This window comes from Fistularia commersonii, chromosome 13, assembly GCF_037954325.1.
Source record: "Fistularia commersonii isolate RoL2024-O1a breed Wild chromosome 13, RoL_Fcom_v1.0, whole genome shotgun sequence".
NCBI lineage: Eukaryota > Metazoa > Chordata > Actinopteri > Syngnathiformes > Fistulariidae > Fistularia > Fistularia commersonii.
The window spans coordinates 4,221,548-4,242,070 of record NC_141296.1 but is presented as its reverse complement, the minus strand read 5'-3'; the positions used below and the strand labels follow the sequence as shown (position 1 = coordinate 4,242,070).

The window sequence follows — 20,523 nt, the reverse complement described above, 5'->3', positions numbered from 1 at the left end:
CTGTCCTGCCCCAGGCACAGGCCTGTGACTGATTTGACACACACACACACACACACACGCGCGCGCACACACACACACACACACACACACACACACACACACACACACACACACACACACACAATCAAGTGGCTCGCATATAAGATAAGATGAGATAAGATAAGGCGAGACGAGACGAGACGAGACGAGACGAGATGAGATAAGATAAGATAAGATAAGATAAGATAAGATAAGATAAGATTCGATAAGATAAGATAAGATAAGATAAGATAAACTTTATTGATCCACATAGGGGAAATTCTCATGTCACTGCAGTGTAATGGTTATAGTGTCAATAAATATAAATATAGAGAGACAATTAGAAAATAGCAAAAGACATTCACACATAAATAGACAGCAGAGAGAACAACAGCAACAACAGCAACAGCAACAACAACAACAACAACAACAACAACAACAACAACAACAACAACAACAACAACAAGAACAGCTACATGAACAAGAAGAAGAAGAAGAAGAACAACAACAACAACAACAACATCAAGGATAAGAATCGCTAACAGGATGGAAAAGAAAAAGACAGTAAGAGTGAAAATAGATAACCCAAACAACAATATATACAGAGTGACAATAAAAATGATAAAAATGATATGAATAAATAAAGTAAGCAAAATATGAAATATTTCTGACAGCTGATTGGAGAAAATTTCCTTTATTTGTTAGTTGGTGGTAAAAAAAAATAATTTCAAAATAATGTTTTTTTTCTAATACTACTGTTTCAAATCAGTATTTAGAGCCATATTTAAATACAGCTCCACATGGCATGATGCGCACGCACACACACACACACACACACACACACACACACACACACACACACACACACTCTCAAATATACACAATCAAGCAGCTCACATATGAAACATTTCTGACAACTGATCAGAGAACATTTGCCTTATCTATTTCAAAATAAGATTGTATTTTTTTTATTGTACTGTTTCAAATCAGTATTTAGAGCCATATGAACGCATGACCTGATGCGCACACACACACACACACACACACTCAAATATACACATTCAAGCAGCTCACATTTCTGGCAACTGATCGAAGAAAATTTGCTTTATCTGTTTTGAAATGAGATTTTTTTTTAATTATACTGTTTCAAATCAGCATTTAGAGTCCTATTCAAACACAGCTCCACATGGTCTGATTCGTGCACATACACACGCACGCACACACACACTCAAATATACACATCCAAGCAGCTCACACACAAGAAAATTTCCTTTATCTGTCTTTTTTTTTTTTTAATTTACACTACGTCAAATCAGTATTTAGAGCCGTATTTAAATACAGCTCCACATGGCTTGATGCGTGCACACACACACACACACACGTGCACGTGCACAGAGGCCACTTTGCTGTGAGGCGTGAAAGAGCGAGAGCTAAGTGAGGCCACTCCAGAGCGCTATTCTCTATATTGATTTCCCATTATCAGACCCGGGTCCCCGTGGAGTCATTAGTGCCGGGATCAAACAGACAGACAGAGAAGGAGACTAATACCAGTCACTTACACCGGCACCGGGAGATCACCTTACCTCCCCGAGGGCAGGAAGGCCGGAGAGGAGGAGAGGAAACGAGGAGGGAAGAAAAGAAAAAAAGGGGGGGGGAAGTGGATGGACGAGAGCGACGGGCTAACAGATGGAGACGGCGATGTGCGGCGAGAGAGGAAGAGGAAGGAGGAGCGGTTTTGCAGTGGAACCTTCACGGTTAAATGGTAGACATGCTTTGATCACTTTATTTGGCCGTTTTTTTTGTTTTGCCGTTTCCCCCGGACTTCTCGTTTAATTTCCCCCTACTTTTCTCCTCCGATCCCCCCTTTTTTTTTTTTTTTTTTTTGTTCGCTTTCCCTGTCCGACCCTTGTAAATGTAGTCATTATTTGCTCTATCGGTAACTTCGAGGTAAAGACGCAGTGATGTTTTTTCGTGAAGCTGCGAGAGGGAACGCATGCTGTTTTTTTTTTTTTTTACGAAGTGTTTATTTTTTCTTTTTAAGTCTCCGTGGAAACGACGGGATTTGTCGTCCGGAATCGACGCCGTCCATCTTCTTCGTGCTCGACGGAAGGGATCTGGAAGCGGCGGTTTTCCTCCATGTCCACCAAACACTCATCCATCGCTCAGACGGGGGTGACCCCGGCCCTGACCCCCCTGCTGACCCCCAATCTGTTCCCCAACCTCGCACCACGAGAGACCGGGGCACACCGGGACACACACACACACACACACACACATACGCGTGCGCACACACACACACCCATTGGCATAACATCATGCAATGTGTGATGTGACGGATATCTCCTCAGACAGTACCATGTGTGGGCAATATGCGTGTGGACAGTGTGTGTGTGTGTGTGTGTGTATGGGGGAGTGTGTGTGTGTGTGTGTGTGTGGTGCTTTACCCTTTGCCCCCTCCCACTGGTGTTAATTGATTCTTGGTGAGCTTTGCTGATTGGTGTGAGGACCCCTAAAGGCGGGCCCAGTCCATACCGAGACCCCCTCCCCATGCGTGTGGTCACACTCACACGTGCCCGCAAACACACATTCATTACACACACACACACACACACACACACACACATACACACACACACACAGACACACACACACAAGCTGCAAATATACATTTTATGGTATATCTCTATCAGTTTGTGTGTTTTGTAGCACATGTTGATTGTACGGACAAGAGATACGCACATGCGTGTGTGTGTGTGTGCAAACACACACACACACCCCCCCACAGACACACACACATCTTTCAGGGGGCTTTCACACCCTGGTAAAGAGGAAGCTGGCTAGCTGACATGAGCAGATTGTGGTATCATATGAGTTGATCCACGTAGAAAGAACAGAGCTGTAGAGGTGATTCGGGAACAACATAGGTGGCTGTAGGTGTGCACGTGTGTGTGTGTGTGTGTGTGTGTGTGTGTGGGAGAGAGCCAGAAAGACAGTAAGAGAGATGAATCTCCGGTTATTAATTTCCAGCCGCGGCCCCTGGGTGAGATGTTAATATAGGGCTGATTGTGACTAATTTCTTATTAATTGCCATCAGCGATTACACAGTGGCCAGTAATGTGGCTAATTTGTTGAAATGAATTTGGTTATCAGCGGCATTTTAATTGCTGCAGGTGGCCGGCGTCCTCCTCGCGCCGTCTCCTTTGTTTTTGCAACCGGAAATTTCCCCGAACAGCGCGGATTACGGCATAATATACATCAACCCCGCCGAAACCCAAAACAAAACGAAATCTCCTCAACATCGACGCGCCCGCGTCATCGATATCGTCCTCCATCTCCGTCCAATATGTCGTGACACGTTCTAGATCATTACAGCGGGGGACGGAGGGACGTTGGTGTTTTTTTTTTTTTTTTGTCTTTTTTTTTTTTTGTTTGTTTGTCGAGTGTTTACAGCCTCCGTTAGCGCAGTCTCTCAACGACCACTGAGGAACCGGGAGATACAAAATCCAAATCCCCTATAAAAGAGGGAGACGCCCTCTGGGCAGCCATAGCTCATAGTTGGCCTGATTTAGTGGCAGCCTAGAAATCCGGGCTTGAATAAAGACCGAGCGAGCGAGGGAAGAGTGGGAGAAAGAGAGAGAGAGAGAGACGGGGGAAAAGATAGCTCCCCGTGTGATAAATAGCCCCGGCTCGGTCTATTGCATTAGCCGTCCGGGCCGATAGATTGCGAGCCCAATAGACCCGGACGTATGCGATTGGTTTCTCATATAAAAGTTGCATATTAAATTCCTTCACAGGACTGTGCCCCCCAACCCCCGTACCCCCCCACACCTCCCCCCGACCTCCCCCTCCGTACCCCTCGAGCGTGAAGGAAAGAACGAAGGAGTGAAAAAAGCAGGGAAAGAACGGAGGAGCAAGAAAAAGGCATTTTATGAGAGACAAAACGGAGGCGGTGAGTCGCGAGGGGGGGGGGGAAGCCGGAGAGAACGGGATGAAAGATAATGGCGGGAGAAAAGTAGCTTGATGGCGGGGAAGAAAAATGGCGGTGTCATGTATTTAATAAGTCGGCGGATATCGCGGCGATGAGTGTGACTGTACGTCCATTTAATCAGCAACGCTTCCCGATGAAGATTTCTCTCCTGTTTTGCGTCCGACCCCCTTCCCCTCCCCTTCGAAAAAAACCCTCCGTCTCCCGGTTTCAGACGCTCCTCTTATACTAACGACCGCTCTAATTGTTTTCAAGCTCATTAAGATGCTGATGTTTTAATAGTAATTAATCCATCATTTGCCTACATGCAAACGCGGGCCACCGAGGTTTGTTCATCAGTGTTTCTGCACACCGATAATGCGGTTGCGCAGTCAAAGGAGACAATATCCTGCTAATTTAGCTCATCACTGTTAATTGGTTGTTAAGTACCTTTAATTAGCAAGCAGGGCCTGGGATTTGGACCCTTGCAAAAAAAAAAAAAAAAAAAATTTATAAATAAGAGGGATTGCTGTGATCGCCTCACGCCTCCTGTAATGGATCTTGCGTGAAGTTTGAAAAACTGGAATAAACGACTGGCTTGAAAACACTTGCGTTGACCCTATTCATTTTTCTTTCCGTGCAAATCCCTCGTTTATTTTTTTTTTTCCCCTCCTTCCCTTCCTCTGATCCATCCTCCCGTTCTCTCCTCCATCTCTGTCTCGCTCCCGATCTCCTTTCTCCAGATGTTATTAACTCATTAAGTTTTTTTCATTATTTTTAATAAAAGATGAGTTATGGCTGTAGCCTCACTGGTGTGCCCCCCCCCCCCGAACTACCACACACACACACACACATACACACACACACACACACTCCTCCTCCTTGTCGCTCCCTTCCCTGTCAACCATTTATTCCTACCCCCCCAGACACACACACACACACACACACACACACACACATATATACACACGTTCCTCCTTCCTTCCTCCGCCATATTGTGCCTCCTCCAATCTGTTTGACCTTTGAACTGTAGCTTCTGACCTCAGCATCGCTGGTTACAACCTTCTGTCCGCCCGTCTCGGCTTCTCACCGCCTTCGCGCGTTTATCAATCATTACTCTTTCTCATAGCGGCGAAAAGTCTTTAGATGGCATTCAGAAGATTTATGATTCACGATTCTCTCACTGTATGTGTGTGTACGTCTGTGTCTGAGTGTGTGTGTGTGTGTGTGTGTGTGGGGTATGACGGAAAAAAAAAGAAGGGGACAAAGCCAGAGACAGGAGGGAGAGCGGAAAAAAAAAAGAGGGGTTTGTCGATGACACGGTTGAATAATGACAATATTTATGATTGATAGCTTATACTGAGCTGGTGTGTGTGTGTTGTGTTTGTGTGTTTGAATATTAGGGACAGAAAAAGAGTGTTTATGTGTGCCCTTCCCCCCCTCTGTCTCTCACACACACACACACACACACATTAATATCATGTTAAAGAAAAGATGATGAATGGGTTTCATGTAGTTTGAGCTGTCAGTGGAAACCTTAAAAAAAGAGAGAAAAAGGAGGAGGGTGAAGCGTTGAGTGACCAGAGGAGCAACCGAGAGACATTTAATACCTTTAAATTCAATACATGTAGCTTGGGTAGATTTCTAAAAACTAAAAACTCCAAAATTAAACATATACTGCAATAAAAAGCTTGCAAAACGGTTCTTCTCTTTCGACCCCGAGACCAAAAAACACACGACTTCCGACGAAAAGCAAAGTTCACAAAGATACTTCATTTGTCGAAACGGGATTTGAATAAGTATGTTTGATTACCGTCCTGAAAGAAGTTTATTTTTTTTCGGTTTTGGGTTCACCAGTCGAGAGCTTCATATTTCCAATATGTATTTTTTTTTGTTGTTGTAAGAATAAAGATAAAGGCCAGATGTGGCTAATTCCAATAGCGATGCTAATGCAGGCTCAGCTGTTTGGCATCAGCTGTCTTATTCGGTATCAGCCCCTTTTTTTTTTTTTTTTTCGTGCGCTGCATTTTCAGGTGCAGGCTGACAGTAACTGCAAAACGTTGCCGTTATAAATCCTCAGCAGGCCTTTGCTCATTTGAAGTCGTCGTTCTGTCGCTGGTGTTCCCTCGTGCTATTTTAATTTAGCGATACGTACAGTTATTGCTTTGTCGAGATTGTCTATCATGAGCCCGAGTGCTTAAAATCTGCGAAACGATTGATCTACTTATCTTCAAAAACACAATCTATACCTGTTATGCTCCTTAACATCAATATCCAAAGTGAATAATGTTGGGTATTCATGATTTGTACAGTAGTCACAATGGAAATAACAAATTTCTTAACCTCAACACATCTATAATTCATAATTCCTCCATCAGAGCTCCTCAGCGCTTGATAAATGTTCGTCCGCCGAAAAAGGAGCAGGATGTTTCTAGACGAGCGCATTCATCAAGAATCCATGTTGACTGAATTGAATTTGGATTTAAAATGCAGCCAATAACGGAAACGTCCCGTCCGCGCCAGCGAGTGTCCTAATGGTCAACAGGAATTCACATATTTAGGTTTTATTTTTGTCGAGCAGACACCGGGTCATTCTAGTTTTTTGCCGCTTTCGCTGTTTCATGCACCGTTTTGCAAATTTTTTTTGAGTGCTTTTTGGGAAATCCTATGTAGCTATGTGTATGTGAGATTATCTTGGTTATTAATTTTTCATTAATATTAATAATAAATAATAATATTAATGTTTATTTTTTATTAATGTTTCCTCTTTGCACATCACTTCCAGCAGGCAGCAAGATATTATTAACTAATAGAGGGACTTGCTTAAATTGTCCAGAGGAAAATAAAAAAAAAAACTTGCGCCGCATCCCACATTTTGTAGCCAGAATCGAAAGTGAAATATTAAATCAAAATGATGCCCAATGACGGCACTCCGTGAATACACTCTGGATTTTTATGGCTTTGAATTAAGCGCAAATAAAAAAGAAATTCTTTAGAACTCAGAATGAGGTTTGCAGGTTTTGCATTTCACAGATAAACCTCTTGATAAAATAAAGTAAAATGATACAAATAATATAATATATAATCATATAATACGATAATAAAATACAAAATGTTTGGATGGATGGATGTGTATCCTATACTGACTATGCCTTTTGCCTTATGGAGACAGGAAATCTACAAAATAACCATCATGTCTATTTTCATTATCAAAAACAATAAAATAGATAGATAGATAGATAGATAGATAGATAGATAGATAGATAGATAGATAGATAGATAGATAGATGGATGGATGGATGGATGGATGGATGGATGGATGGATGGATGGATGGATGGATGGATGGATAGATAGATAGATAGATAGATAGATAGATAGATAGATAGATAGATAGATAGATAGATAGATAGATAGATAGATAGATAGATAGATAGATAGATAGATAGATAGATGGATAGCTCTGGTCCCCTGTGTGACAGAGGGCTCATCAAAAACAAATAAAAGAATCAAACAAAAAAAGAAAAACATCAATGCCGTTTTCAATGCAGATCTGCGTTCTCGCCGGCCTCTATTTAAGCCGAAACCTCTTAAACCTTTTATTTCTCTGCATTTCAGCTGCTCATGTAAATTCTGTGGCTGATGTGATGGAAAAAGATAATGAGGATGAAAAAAAAGGGAGATTCAATCTGCAAGGATGTTCAAGATGCTCTTTATTTGTTAACTTATATCATGTACCCTTGGAGAAATTGCTCATCTTATTTATTCCATATGTTTCAGAGTAATGTGAGACATTTTTCTACATTTATCATCACTAAGTGTGGAGGTGGCTGCGTTGCACAGAGAAACTCTTAAGTTTGTACGCTACATATTCATTCATATATTTCAACATTTCACGTAAGTTGACTATTGATCCCTTTCATGTCCGTGGATCCAGTGGTATCAATATTTACCAGCCACTTACTTTCTGCTGACCTGCAATTACGCGGCGCCCCCACTAGAGGGCGCTCGCGAGCAAGTACCCAAAAATTGTGACTTGTATGCTCGATGACTAACATTTTGACAGCTTGATCTTTTTGACTCATCCGAGAGCAAAACCAGGTCACGTGCACCGCGTCCTGAGGTCGCGGGGATTATTTTTTTTGAAGATGAAACAGGGCCACATCGCAGAAACGACATCATTTTGTTCCAATGAGGACGGATTGAGGCCCGAACGATGCACTTCTTGCCGATTGGATGTGGAGTTTTGCAGAGTTCACCCAGTTCGGCTCGTCGCGGCGTGGATTGTGGACGCGCTAACACACAACAGACTACAAAGCAAGAGGATGATCGTCACGCCTCCGGTTGGTTACTGTGTGTGAGTGTGTTTATGTCTGTCCGTGTGTGTGTGTGTGTGTGTGTGTGTCATCTACAAGAAATATGGCTGCAGAAAACACTCACACTCCAGATATTGACTGAATTCACACTTCCAGTGCAAGGTTTCACTGAAGTTAAACTACATAATGTCGGCGCAATAACAAACTGCTTTAATAATAATTATATATCCCCCATTTTTTTGTTTTTAGAAGCATTTTAACTTATTAATTTAATGCCTTAACTTAAGGTTAAGGTGAAGTCAAAGTGCAGAAATGAACAAAACATCTTGTTTCTTCATGCAAAAATATGAAAAAAGCTACAAGTCTGTGAAATGGAGAGCTTTTTAGGCTGACTTTCATCAAATATTCTCAATTCCCCCTTTGTTATATGAGACCGTTCTGGCAGACAATTTTTGGGAAATTTGGTTCCAGTCGTAGTTTTTGTTGTCTTGTTAATGACGGCATAAAGAAAAAAAAAAAAAAAAAAAAAAAAAAACCCAAACAAATGCAGTTGCTTTATTGCTTTTTCGCCGAAGTGTATTTCTGCGCTTTCCCGCCGGCTGAAAAGAGAAATGAGAAACTCGGTAATGTATCTCCTTTTTTGTGTTGAAAGCACATAACTCGGGCTAATAAGCGTCCGACCATATGGCCCAACGCACCGAGGATGACGCCATTAGGATCCGTGTGTCACAGCTTGTTTTTAAGACCACAAAAGGGCCGTGCTGTTGATGAGTAGTCCCTGTCTGTGCATGTATCTACTTACATCGTGTCTTACGGGTGCTTTTACTCTGGCACTGAAAGGCCCTGAACAGGGGTGGGGGGGCTGTGAGCTTCTGTCCATCCGTCTCTTTGCCTGTCTGGTGTTTTGTTCCCCCTCGGTCAGTTGAAGCCACTGGTTACACGGCAACCGCCTCGCCAACGGAGGCTTAACATGACCTGGGCTCGTAGAAGACATCGGAAGATGCGGAAATCAACATCTCTTCTGTAAATAATGGCATGTAGAAGGGACTCTTATATCGTGACTTGTATGCTCTACTTGAGGCTTTACCATCGTGAGGTAGTTTTCTTTCATACGAGTTTTTACGTCATCGCTCCTTTTAATGGCGTTGTTCCCATGCTGTTTGGCGAGTGACGACGTACCTTTCGTTGCCGTTGACGTCCGCGGGAGCCGTGCCGTTAGCGAAATGGATAGTTGCTGCGGCAGCCCCGCTGTTCATTTCGTGAAGCATGAGGTCTTGATCTGTGAGACTTGCGCCGCAGGTGGCCGGATTGTGGCCACACAGGAGGGTCACTTCTGTCAGGTGGTCTCTAGCTGAGGAAGAAAAACGAATGAAAAGCTTGGAAAATCAGCTCACATTGTCCAAGTTGGCGACGCCTCGTATGAATATCGCAGAATTACTTGCTGTTAGCGTCGGAGACGGCTGTCGTTTCTTCCAACCGCTGTAAACCGGGCATCGACATCTCAGCAGGTGGGTGTAGGCCGACCTGAAGTCCCTGTTGAGCGCTCCGTAGAGGAGAGGATTGAGGGCCGAGTTGACATAACCGAGCCACAAAACAATCGCAAAAGCCGGCTCTTTGTTAGGATCGGGGTGCTCCCTCAGACCCAGTACGGTGAACACGATGAAATAAGGAAGCCAGCACACCACGAAAGCGCCGATGACCGCGGCCAGCGTCACGGTGGCCTTGTGCTCCCGCAGCGCCACCGCGGTGACGGTCGAGAGCACGGCGGTGCTCGTGGAAGGGCCGCTCCCGCAATTGTAGCTCGTCACGCAAGTGGGCCGAGAGCTGATAATGCGCTTGGCTTGCGCCTGAGCTATACGAAGAATTTTGAGGTAGGTCCAACACATCGCCAGCAAAGGCAGGTAGAAGGTGAGAAGAGAGTCCGTCAGCACGTAGGCGGCGTTCAGTTCGAAATGGCACTCCCTCTCGCGGGCCCACGGGCCGTAGTTCTGCACCGTCCCGTTCACCGTGTTCCATCCCATCTGGATAGGCAGGAAAGACACCGCCACCGAAACGGTCCAAACGCCCGCCATGGCCACGGCGACCTTCCACGGCATCACCAGCGAGGCGTATCTCAGGGGCATCGTCAACGCCAAGTAGCGGTCCACGCTGATGGCCAGGAGGGTCAGGATGGAGGCGGTGCAGAGCATGACGTCCATGGAGATGTAGAAGTTGCAGAAGCTCGGTCCGAGCGGCCAGTCGTCGTTGAGCTGGAGGAGGGCGGAGAACGGGAGGACGAGCACGCCGAGCAACAGGTCCGTCACGGCCAAGGATACGATGAAGCAGTTGGTGAGGCAGCGGAGGCGTCTGGAGGCGCAGACGGCCATGCACACCAGCACATTACCGCCGATGGTCAGGAGAATGAGCAGGGACAGGCCGAGACCCAGCAAAATGTCCGACAACATTATTCCTGGAACTCCGTAGGAACCATTTTCTTCCAGATACTGATCAAATACAAGCAGAACTATAACACCTTTGCTTTATAACCCCTACACTTGTAGTTCTTAAAAATGCGTCCATAATGGAGGCGGCTACGGTCTCGTCTAGGGGACTCGGTTGTCAAAGAGCGTCGGCCACATGGAACCCACGCTGTCTTTCCGGGCCACTATTTCCCGCTGATTTGCCGCCGCTGACTCGGGTTGGAGGATAATGTGTCGGTGACGGCTGGTGAGACACCTTTCTGTCTCCTTGGCAGATTCATGGCGCTCTGCTGCGTCACCTTGACTTCGAGCCCACACTCGGTGCTACAGGGACACCTAGTGGAAAGAAAGAAGTAACACAAACATTGGTAAAGAATAGTATCATTTTAAATCTCCGCATTAGGCTATGCTTAGTTTATCTGAATAAAATCAAATTAATCATTCGGATCAAAAATCACATATTTTCCGATCACTGAATGTTTAGATATGAAAACTATTATAAATCTAGTGGACTTAATACCATGTATAGACATATAAGAATAGTAAGAACAACTTTATTTATCCCGTAGGAAATTGTTGTGCCAGAGTTTCAAGTAAACCATAATAATAAATGATATTAGAAAAATGTATAAACAGTGAAACAAAAAAAAAGGGGGAGAATAAGAAATACAAATAAAACTATAAAGTGTCTAAGTAACAAGTAAAGGCTATAAAGTGTCTGAAGGTCTTAAGTACCAGGTAAAAGATAAGGAGTGCACAAGAGTATGAAAAAATATTGCACATGCAGCTGTTATGAAATGAAATTTTGCACAGTTTTGAATATATATATACAGATAAATTATTACAATTTACAGTAAGTGGGTGAGAAAAAAAAATGTATTCTCTCTATCAAGCTTTCGCAATGAATTTTATTTTTGCATAATGTAAGTCAGTTTTTACTGCAACAAACAAAAAAAGCCATGTGAGTCATGAAGTTCCTAGATATATTATGCCTTAAATAACAATCATACAAACAGTTACAATAAATAATATAAATGATAATAACTAATCATAATTGGTGATAACAGTATTTACCAATGATGATAAAATGTTATTTTTTTACATAATATTTAAGTTTTTTTTTTTTTGATGACAAATGATATTCATGCAGTCATCGTCAATGACTGAACAAACAAAAAAAAAAAGTTTCTGTGTGTGTGTGTGTGTGTCCAGTATTTACTTATTAACCTCCTCAGACAAGGCGGCCCATCCAATCATAATAATTGATCGAGTGATCGAGTCTTGTCGGAGGATGTGATTTAGCAGCGATAGCATTGCTGTGACTCCACAGATGGTTATGAATTTGTTAAGAAAACCTGCAGAAAAGTTATTCCTGTAATGCAGCTTTTTTTTTTACAGCTCCAGTAATATGAAATAGGAGAAGCATTCCAGCTCAGCAATGCTGCAAAGCATAATTATAATCCTATTTTTAGACTTTTTTTTTGTGTGTGTGTGTGTGTGGCCTTATGGGAAGCGAGAAATGCACGAGTTGCCAAACATCAACTGTAAATAAGAAGAATACGTTTCTGTAATTTCATTTTCGGGACATCGTTTCCTCTAATTGATCTGGGCATTTTTATCAGCTACCTTTTCAGCCTGTAAATGAACAAATAATTTTTTTTTTTTTTTTTTTTTTCCACAGACCTTGTCGTGTTATTTGTCCTCTATAAACTCATTCATTATTGGTATGTGGGCATGAGAGTGTGCTTTGCGGAATGAGGATAACTGCTTGATAAGTGTGTGCGTGAAGTCCGTGTGTTTTACGTCAGCGGGTGGTGGGTGTGTTTGCTCGTCTGTTTTCCAACGCCGTAATGGACATCGGGACATTTGCCAAAATTGCTCCGACACCGCTCACTTATCACCTCGAAAAGAGTGAGAGCCGCGGAGAGAGACGGTCACAGTGGTGTCACATGATGTGGAAAAGTGAATGAATTGGACCACGGGGTAAAAATAATATTGAACGAAAGAAAAGACTTTAATTAAAAACCCGAGTCTACGGCAACCAGAACACCATCTCTAATCTTTGAACTCCCCTAATCTTTTTTTTCTTTGTTCGGTGGATGCATTTCTGTGACTCAAAGCTTTGAATTTCGTACAAGGCAAACACTGATAACGCGGCGGCTAACGTATCAAGTGCGGCTAACGAACACGCCGCGTCTCGGCCTTTTGTATCCCGAAGTCCACACGATTTAAACGGCGCTTTTCAAACATTCTCACCGTGCGAAGGGACTCTCTCACTTTCTGTCGCTCTCTCAGTGTCTAAACCACATGCGTACAAATAAACACTGGTGCGTACACACTTGCCTAAACAGTAGTTAAAATGCAATTTGGAATTTATCCAACATATGCCTGCAAGGAAAGTGCATATAGACTAACATTTTATAAAAAAAAGCGCTTAACCCCAGGATACAACACATGTGCGTGTGTATATATTTTGTGTGTTTTCAGGCTTCCACTCTCAGTTAAATGCATTAGTCTCTTTTCCCATGTTTCAGTCGTGTGTGTGTATGTGTATGTGTGTGTGTGTGAGGGCATTACCATATCCCTATTCGCTTCCTGTGTTTATGTTCACATAAACACTGGTGTTTTAATAAAGCCATATTCATATACAATCTTGCCTGCTTGTTTACCAAGACGCAGCTGAATTGTTTTGCAAGCAGCGAAATACAAATGACTTTTAAGCGTTTGCATCTTATCTGCTACGTTAATACGGCGCCAGTCCATAATGCGATGCTATCCCTCGGTATACAGCGCATCGTTTCGGAGATAGCGCGCCACTTCATTACTGGCCATCACTTTTCAGAGTCGAAAATAGACAGTAAAGGAACTCGTGCGATAGCTGAAACCGGCGCACGCCATGGTAACGCCAGTGCACAATCAATAACAAACAGAGTTTGAGAAATATAAAAAGGGCTCGAGTCTTGTGGATCTCTGCGGGATAATCCCATTTAATGATTAGAAGACACATCCGGGGAAGTGTGTGATACCAGGCGTCACTTAACAATGGTAAAGTCTTAGAGGTCTTGCAGGAATGGAGATGAATCATTAAAACTTTCCAGCCATATTTTGTTTCGGTTTCCCCGTCAGGTATCCCCACATGACACGAGCGATGCGATGCAAATGAAATGTTCAGTCTCCACTTTGAACCATCAAACCATCCATTTCCCAGTAAGTGATTAGGTGAAAGGAGCCAAATTAGGGGATTGAGATGAGAGACAGGCGGGAAAAAAAAGTTGGAACCGCAACTCCTCGCCTGACGTGGCCTGAGCCCGGAGATGAGTAATGAGGTTATTTACCTCTCAGCTGGGAATCGACCGCCTGATTTTTGCGATTCTTCAAATACCAAGTGTTCATTCTGCAGCCTTTTTACCAACCAGACGGATCTTTTTCTTTCCTTTTTTTTTTTTTTTTTTTTTTTTTTTAGGAATAAATTTGCTAAGAAATGCCTGCTCCTCCACAGCTCGAGTCACGAACGCGTGGCAATCATGCGCGTTGTCGTTTTTGAAAACTAACATCCTGGAATTTGTTAAGACTGGTTAGAAAATTGGTTAATTTGACCCGTAAATAGTACACATTCGGAAAAAAAACGAATTTTCAGCGAAGCGCAGGCGAGGAATGGATCGAGGAAATAAATTACGGATGCATTCGGTCGGTTCAATGCCGCGTACAAGCCTATAATTAAGATGAGATAATTAAGACGATACAGCTGGAAATGTTCAGACTTTCCTGCAGTGACTTTATTTGCACCTCTATTCAGTCAAAATGGGTGGACAACATTCAGGATTTAACTTAATTTACACATAAACCTGTTGGTTATCATATTCCTTAATTAAAGGCATTGATTTTTTTTTTTTTTTTTTTTTTTTACACTGCGTACAGTCCATTTTCTGCAAATGGATGCAAAAAAAAACAACTTTATACTGATATGAACTTCCTCACTTATTCTCCTTTTTCAAAAAAAAATATAAAGCTTCGTCAGATCCGTCTTCCCGACCGGCTGCATTTACATCGTTGAACAAATTCACCCCGAATAAGTGATAAGATAATCGTCTGGCAACGGTTGCGTATCCTAAGTTTCGAAAATGAAACGCAGGGAAACGACTGCAGACTAATGCACAGCCGGGGGCTTAAACCGCATAAAATATTTACTGATGCTAACTGCGTCCGTAGGTACAGCACCAACGTCAATAAACAGAACAATAGTCACAAACAAACACAGGTCACGCTGGGATAATGGATCGCCCTCATTATGTCGGCGTTGACCTAAACTCTCCTCTGTTATGTCAACATCACAAGTTCCTCCGTGCATTCCTGAACATGGTAAATGTCTTTTTAAGTAAATACACGGGCGCTCGTAAAGAAATGCAGCCGGATACTTTAAAATTCATCGGAGCAGTTGAGGAGTGCTGTTTAGCTCTGCAGGTAATTTCACCAGCTATTAATGTCACCTCTTCTTACGGTATGGCGTTACAAATCTACAAATTTATGATAGTCGGATTTAAGTTAGGCTTTTGTGATTTTCCTGAACGTGCAGGTTGCTGCTATGTTGACTTGTCAATGGCAAAGTTTTACATTTTTTGTCCAGATATTTCTAATCATGTTAAGAGTTTGAAAAACACACAAATGAATAAGCAGGTTTAAAGAATGGCCACTCAGCTGTTTGAGGTCTCTTGCAAAGCTCAGAAAGTCTGCACGTCATCAACAAGTACTGGTTTAATCCGTTTTTTTTTTTTTTTTTTTTTACTGATTCCACCACCCAAGTATCTGCGGACTGTGAGATTGAGCAAAAAAAATGTATTTGATTCAAAGACAGTTGCCTTTACTTGCAGCTTTCAGATACAGTGAATGCAACACTAAGCATCAAGGAATGGAGAAACACAAAATTAAGATTTTTTTTTTTTTTTTCCCCAATAATTTCCAATAATTCGGCCTCATTGAGCATTTGGGCCGGCAGGAGATTGCAAATTCTTATTTTTGTTTAATAATGAGATGGCCAGGCAAGCAAACCACTGAGGACGCTAAGAAAAAAAGTAAAATAAAATGCATGTCAGTGCATGGATATTATGCGTTTCGGCTGGACTATTTTGAAAAGTCACAAAGATAAAGGAGCCTCCGTCAGACGTCTTCCAGGCCGAATGTTTCACGGGGTTTGAGCGCCCGTTTTGTCTCCTGTTTGTCATCCATCCAGCGTGCACGTAGCGAGGACGTCTTAACACCCCGTCACATTAATCCGCTATTTAAAAAAACGCATTGAGCAGAAACTGAAATGCATCACTTTAACTCGTTGAGTGATTCATTGAAAAATTTGAATCACTGAATCATTGAATCACATTCATTGAATCACTCAACAAGTGATTTAACGTTAAAAATGAAGTCAAAGAAAAATAAACAGATTATATTTGCTGATAAAAAAAAAAAAACAAAATACTGTATTATTAGCCGGTGCATGTTAAGAAATAAGGCAGGGATCAACTCACCGGTATTGTTTGCGTCTGCTCTGCTCCCTGCGTGATGACAGAAACACAGCTCACCAGCTATGAGTGTGTGTGTGTAATGAGTCTGCAAGAGTGTGTGTGTGTTTGTGGGAACAAGAGCAGTGGAGCACTAGTGACTCACACACACATACACACACATCTCTCTCCCTCTCGCTCTCTCTCTCTTTTACTTTTTCTCCCTCAATTATTCCCCTCTATGTCTTTTGAGATAATCGGCCTATGAAATGATTTTAATGGCTCCTCCATTTTCTGATCGCACCCCCGAAACAAAAAAATGCACCAGCTGTTGCAATAAAGCATCAAATTATTGCCTTTGGACACCTGGACAGATGATGTGAATAATTCAAGCAACCTGTTGCATTTAGCAGCCGGGTAATTGCGTGCAAACGTGTCGGGTTTATTCATGAGGATTTATGGGAGTCGTGTGTGTGTGTATTCGGGCATTTCTGCATTTCACGGGTGCACACTTGTGTGCTCTCACAATTTTTGTTTTTTTTAAAGTTTAATATTTCTATTTTTGTTTCTCCTGTTTTTTTTTTTTTTTTTTTTTTCCTCGCTTTGTGGGAGTTTTGTCTGGGGTAAATCTCTGAGGATTGGCATCGACCGATGTCAGTGACCCGGTGGGTCGTGGAGGTTTTTTTTTTTTAAAAAAAACGTCTTTCCGTTTTGGCTGCAGCCTTTTCTCTGCTTTTATTTCCCTTTTTACAAAATATAACTAACTTTTCAGTCATTTTCAATGCTTTGCATTGGCTACTTTTGCATCCCATGTCTTTTTGCTCCATTCATATCTTACTTGGTTTGTTCGCTGCTTTTTCCTCTTAACTGGAGGCTCCGCCCTTTTTTCTCCTTGCAAGCAACTTTTATTACGTTTTTCTTTTGTTCCATGACACAGATGTGTGTGATAAGATATCTTTCTAAATGATTATCACTTTTGACCTGCATTTTCTTGCTTTCTTCACTTGCGTCTCCTCCTTTTTTTATGGACTCATAATCACGATCTTCAAATAGCTCATGGAAACTTTTTTTTTTTTTTTTTTTTTTCTCTCAGGGCTTGCCTTCCTGTCAGTTTTAAATACATAGTGCTTTGACAAGCCCCCGTCATTTTTTCACGTTTCCATGACAACCGGTGTTCAGTTTATCTTCCTATTCGTCCGACCGTGTGGAAGATGCCTGATTGGCACCCTCACCTTTAATTTGGAAGTAAATTTATAAATTGGAAATCCACTTTTGCCTCGAGTGATTTTTTAAAATAATTTAAATTCAAGGCAGAGCACAGCGATGCGCCATTTCCTGAAATATGCCAAATTAAAAAAAAAAAAAAAAAGAAAGAAAATAAAAAGTGTCTGCAGCCCTCCAACTACCATTTGCACGGCACAGCAGCTCTCAGTAATGGTCCAAAGTGTGTGTGTGTGTGTGTCTAATGTATGAAGGATTTTGATAAGATAAGGTTATGTTATTCCAGGAGAATTAAAGGAATATAACGAAAACACCACCTTTTAATATTTGAATTTTTCTGGAAAAGCCGGTTCTCCATCAGCAAAATATGACAGACATGAAATGACCTTTGACTTTTTTGGGGGCCTGTTTTCTCTTGGTTAATGGAAATGTAGGATCATTGCACGCAAAAGGGAAGAATCAAGAATCGTCCATGGTGCCTGTCGTCGTGTCTCGCTCCTTTTTCATCAAGAAATTGTATGTTTTATAACACGTGACAGTAACTACATGGACGTGTTCTTCTTTTTAGCCGATAAACAGAGATAAAATAACATCAAATGTGTTATATTTGTTCAGGTTGGTAAATGTTTTTTTTATCTGACTTGACGCAAAATAGCTTGACTGTTTTTTCTTTTTTTTTTTTTTTTATTATTTCTCTATGCTGTACAGATTGAATAGATGTCAGAAACGTGTAGGTATGAAAAAAAAAATTACATTTTGTTAACTGTATTTCTGGCCTTATTCATATAAGGCAATATGTCAGATCACACCAAGCATACAGGTTTCTTAATAATCTCAATAAACAAATAAGTGGTCCATTTTTCTTTTAGAAAATCCTACACTCCATGTCAACGTTTTGCCCTCTCAGACAATATAGGAAATGCATCTTTAGTTTTAAATTCCAGATTTATTCCTCGGGCTGGATTGGACCCCACAGTGGGCCGGTACCGGCCCGCGGGCCGTACGTTTGACGTACCTTCTTCACGGTTTTGCGCAGCTTTTTGTTGGACAGATGGATGCTTAGCTCCAAATCCAGTGTTTAGAATATGTTATACATTGTTGGGTTGAGAAAAAAGAAAAACACACACACACATCCGCTGCCCAGTTAGGGGAGGCCGCTCGATCAAAAATATCCTCAAAATAAAGGTTTGAAAAATCTGCACACCAAGAGAGGCTCCAAAAGTAAAGATAATTTATTTTATTTTATTTATTTATATTATTTATTTGTATTCATTATTCATTTTGGCTTGTCATCAGAATTACTTTTGTCTTTATTTTATATTTTGTATATGTTAGATATATTTGTTTAGCATCTAAAAAGAGCGGATTGTGGCTCGAAATGTCACGCTTAAATAAATTAGCTTTACTTTTGGAGCCCTCTCGATGTGTGGATTTTTTCATACATGGTCGGTTTGTCATAAGAATAACTTTTTTTTTTAATTTCATATATGTTAAACATATTTGGCAAGCAGCTAAAAAGAGCGGACTGTGGCTCAAAACATCATGCTTAAATATATTATCCAAACTTTATGCGTTTAAAATTTTTCATACGTCAATGGCTTGTCGTCAGAATTACTTGGAAAATAAAGAAAAATAGAATGTTCAAGTAAAATGGGAAGAAAGTAAAAAAAAAAAAAAAAAAAGGTTACACAACAAGACCACACTTTAAAACCTCCAAAGGCTCAACTATAAATACAAGAGATTGCTTTACATGACAATTTACTAAGAAAAGAATGTTACATTATTTTGAACGTTATGTGCTTTTCTCATAAGCATTGTAATAAATCATAATAATAATTGTCTAAATATATTCCTCTGCAAAGGCTGCAATGAAGGGAAGGCTCCCAAATTCCACTACCTACCACTTCATGGACTCTTGTTCCCAGAAGTCTGTCTTGCAAAGAAAAGGGATATGAGACATGTAACGTCTGACTTTCATTTGTAATGTTTTAAAAATAAGGCATGTCCAAAGTCCGGCCTGCGAGCCAAATGTGTTTAAATTCACACCGACCCGCGGCCTCTGTCATAAAATCAATAATATGCAGCCGCCAGCACAGTTGAATGCATTTATTCCCTTAATTCTAAAAAAATTCTAAAATTATATAAAATATATAAAATTCTAAAATCTCAGTTAATTTTTTTTTTTTTTTTTTGTGTGTGTGTGATGATCCAAACCATAGTTTTAAATATGCACTAATTCTTTTCAATTCGTGTATATTTTTTTTTTGTTTTGTTTTTCAATTGACAATCAAACCAGGTCTTGTAAACCTGACAAATAAAATATTAAAATCAAATTCGGTTAAGCAGCCTGTTTTATTTTGGGGATTTTTGAAAAAAATTGAAAAAGGAAATACACAGCATTTCTCCTTTTTGATAACAAATATTCACACAGCCCCCAATGTTCTTTTGATTTTTATTTTCCTGTTCACATGTTTTGACTTTGCAAGTTCATATTGAGTATTTAATCATGATTAATATGTAACGTTTAAATAAACCTAGATATGTTTAATCTTTCTGTAAGTTTTTTTTTTTTTCCAGTCAGACTTTTTCCTCATTTTATGTGGTATTCAAATATAAAAGACTTGATTTGTGTTTTGTGTTAAGACATGAAAAATATGGCGTTTGTAATAAAAAATAAAAATAAAATCATGAAATAGTTCATTTGCATTAAATTAAATGGTTCAAAGAATGTCAGGCTGAATGATCAGCCCTCACCTCACCAAATATGGCTCTTTGACAAAAGTTTGGACGCACCTGTTTTAAATGAAAGACTGATAGTTTCTCCGGACGTGCACTTGTTTTCCCCAACATTTTTTTGTACAAGGGACCGGTTTTATGCATGGAAATGTTTCCTTTGTACGGCCAGAGCAGGGGGCAGCAAACTTTACACCAAAAGAGCCATTTGGACCCAATTTCCATGGAAAAGAAAACACTGGGAGCTGCAATTACTTTTTGAGGTCTAAAATAAAGGTACCACTGTATATACTGCTTTTTATTACCTTAACACTTTGTATAAACA

The 20,523-nt window shown here is 41.0% G+C and overlaps 1 protein-coding gene across 1 annotated transcript; it reads right to left on the bottom strand.

Moving 5' to 3' along the window:
- Positions 1-7,714: 7,714 nt before the first annotated feature.
- Positions 7,715-16,285, bottom strand: hrh2a (histamine receptor H2a). The gene is made up of 5 exons (XM_086158511.1): positions 16,272-16,285; positions 9,735-11,091; positions 9,476-9,647; positions 9,099-9,271; positions 7,715-8,290 (listed from the first exon to the last, which is right to left on the bottom strand). Exons 2-4 carry the CDS (start codon positions 10,738-10,740, stop codon positions 9,262-9,264), a joined length of 1,188 nt encoding a protein of 395 aa, XP_086014637.1. The 5' UTR covers positions 10,741-11,091; positions 16,272-16,285; the 3' UTR covers positions 7,715-8,290; positions 9,099-9,261.
- Positions 16,286-20,523: the final 4,238 nt, after the last annotated feature.

Bases quoted from the DNA above. Each gene is read 5' to 3' on its own strand.
- hrh2a (XM_086158511.1), bottom strand. From the start codon at position 10,740: ATGTTGTCGGACATTTTGCTGGGTCTCGGCCTGTCCCTGCTCATTCTC. The intron at 9,648-9,734 runs GTAATTCTGCGA...TTTCTTCCTCAG, and splicing joins GTCTCCGACGCTAACAGCAA to CTAGAGACCACCTGACAGAA.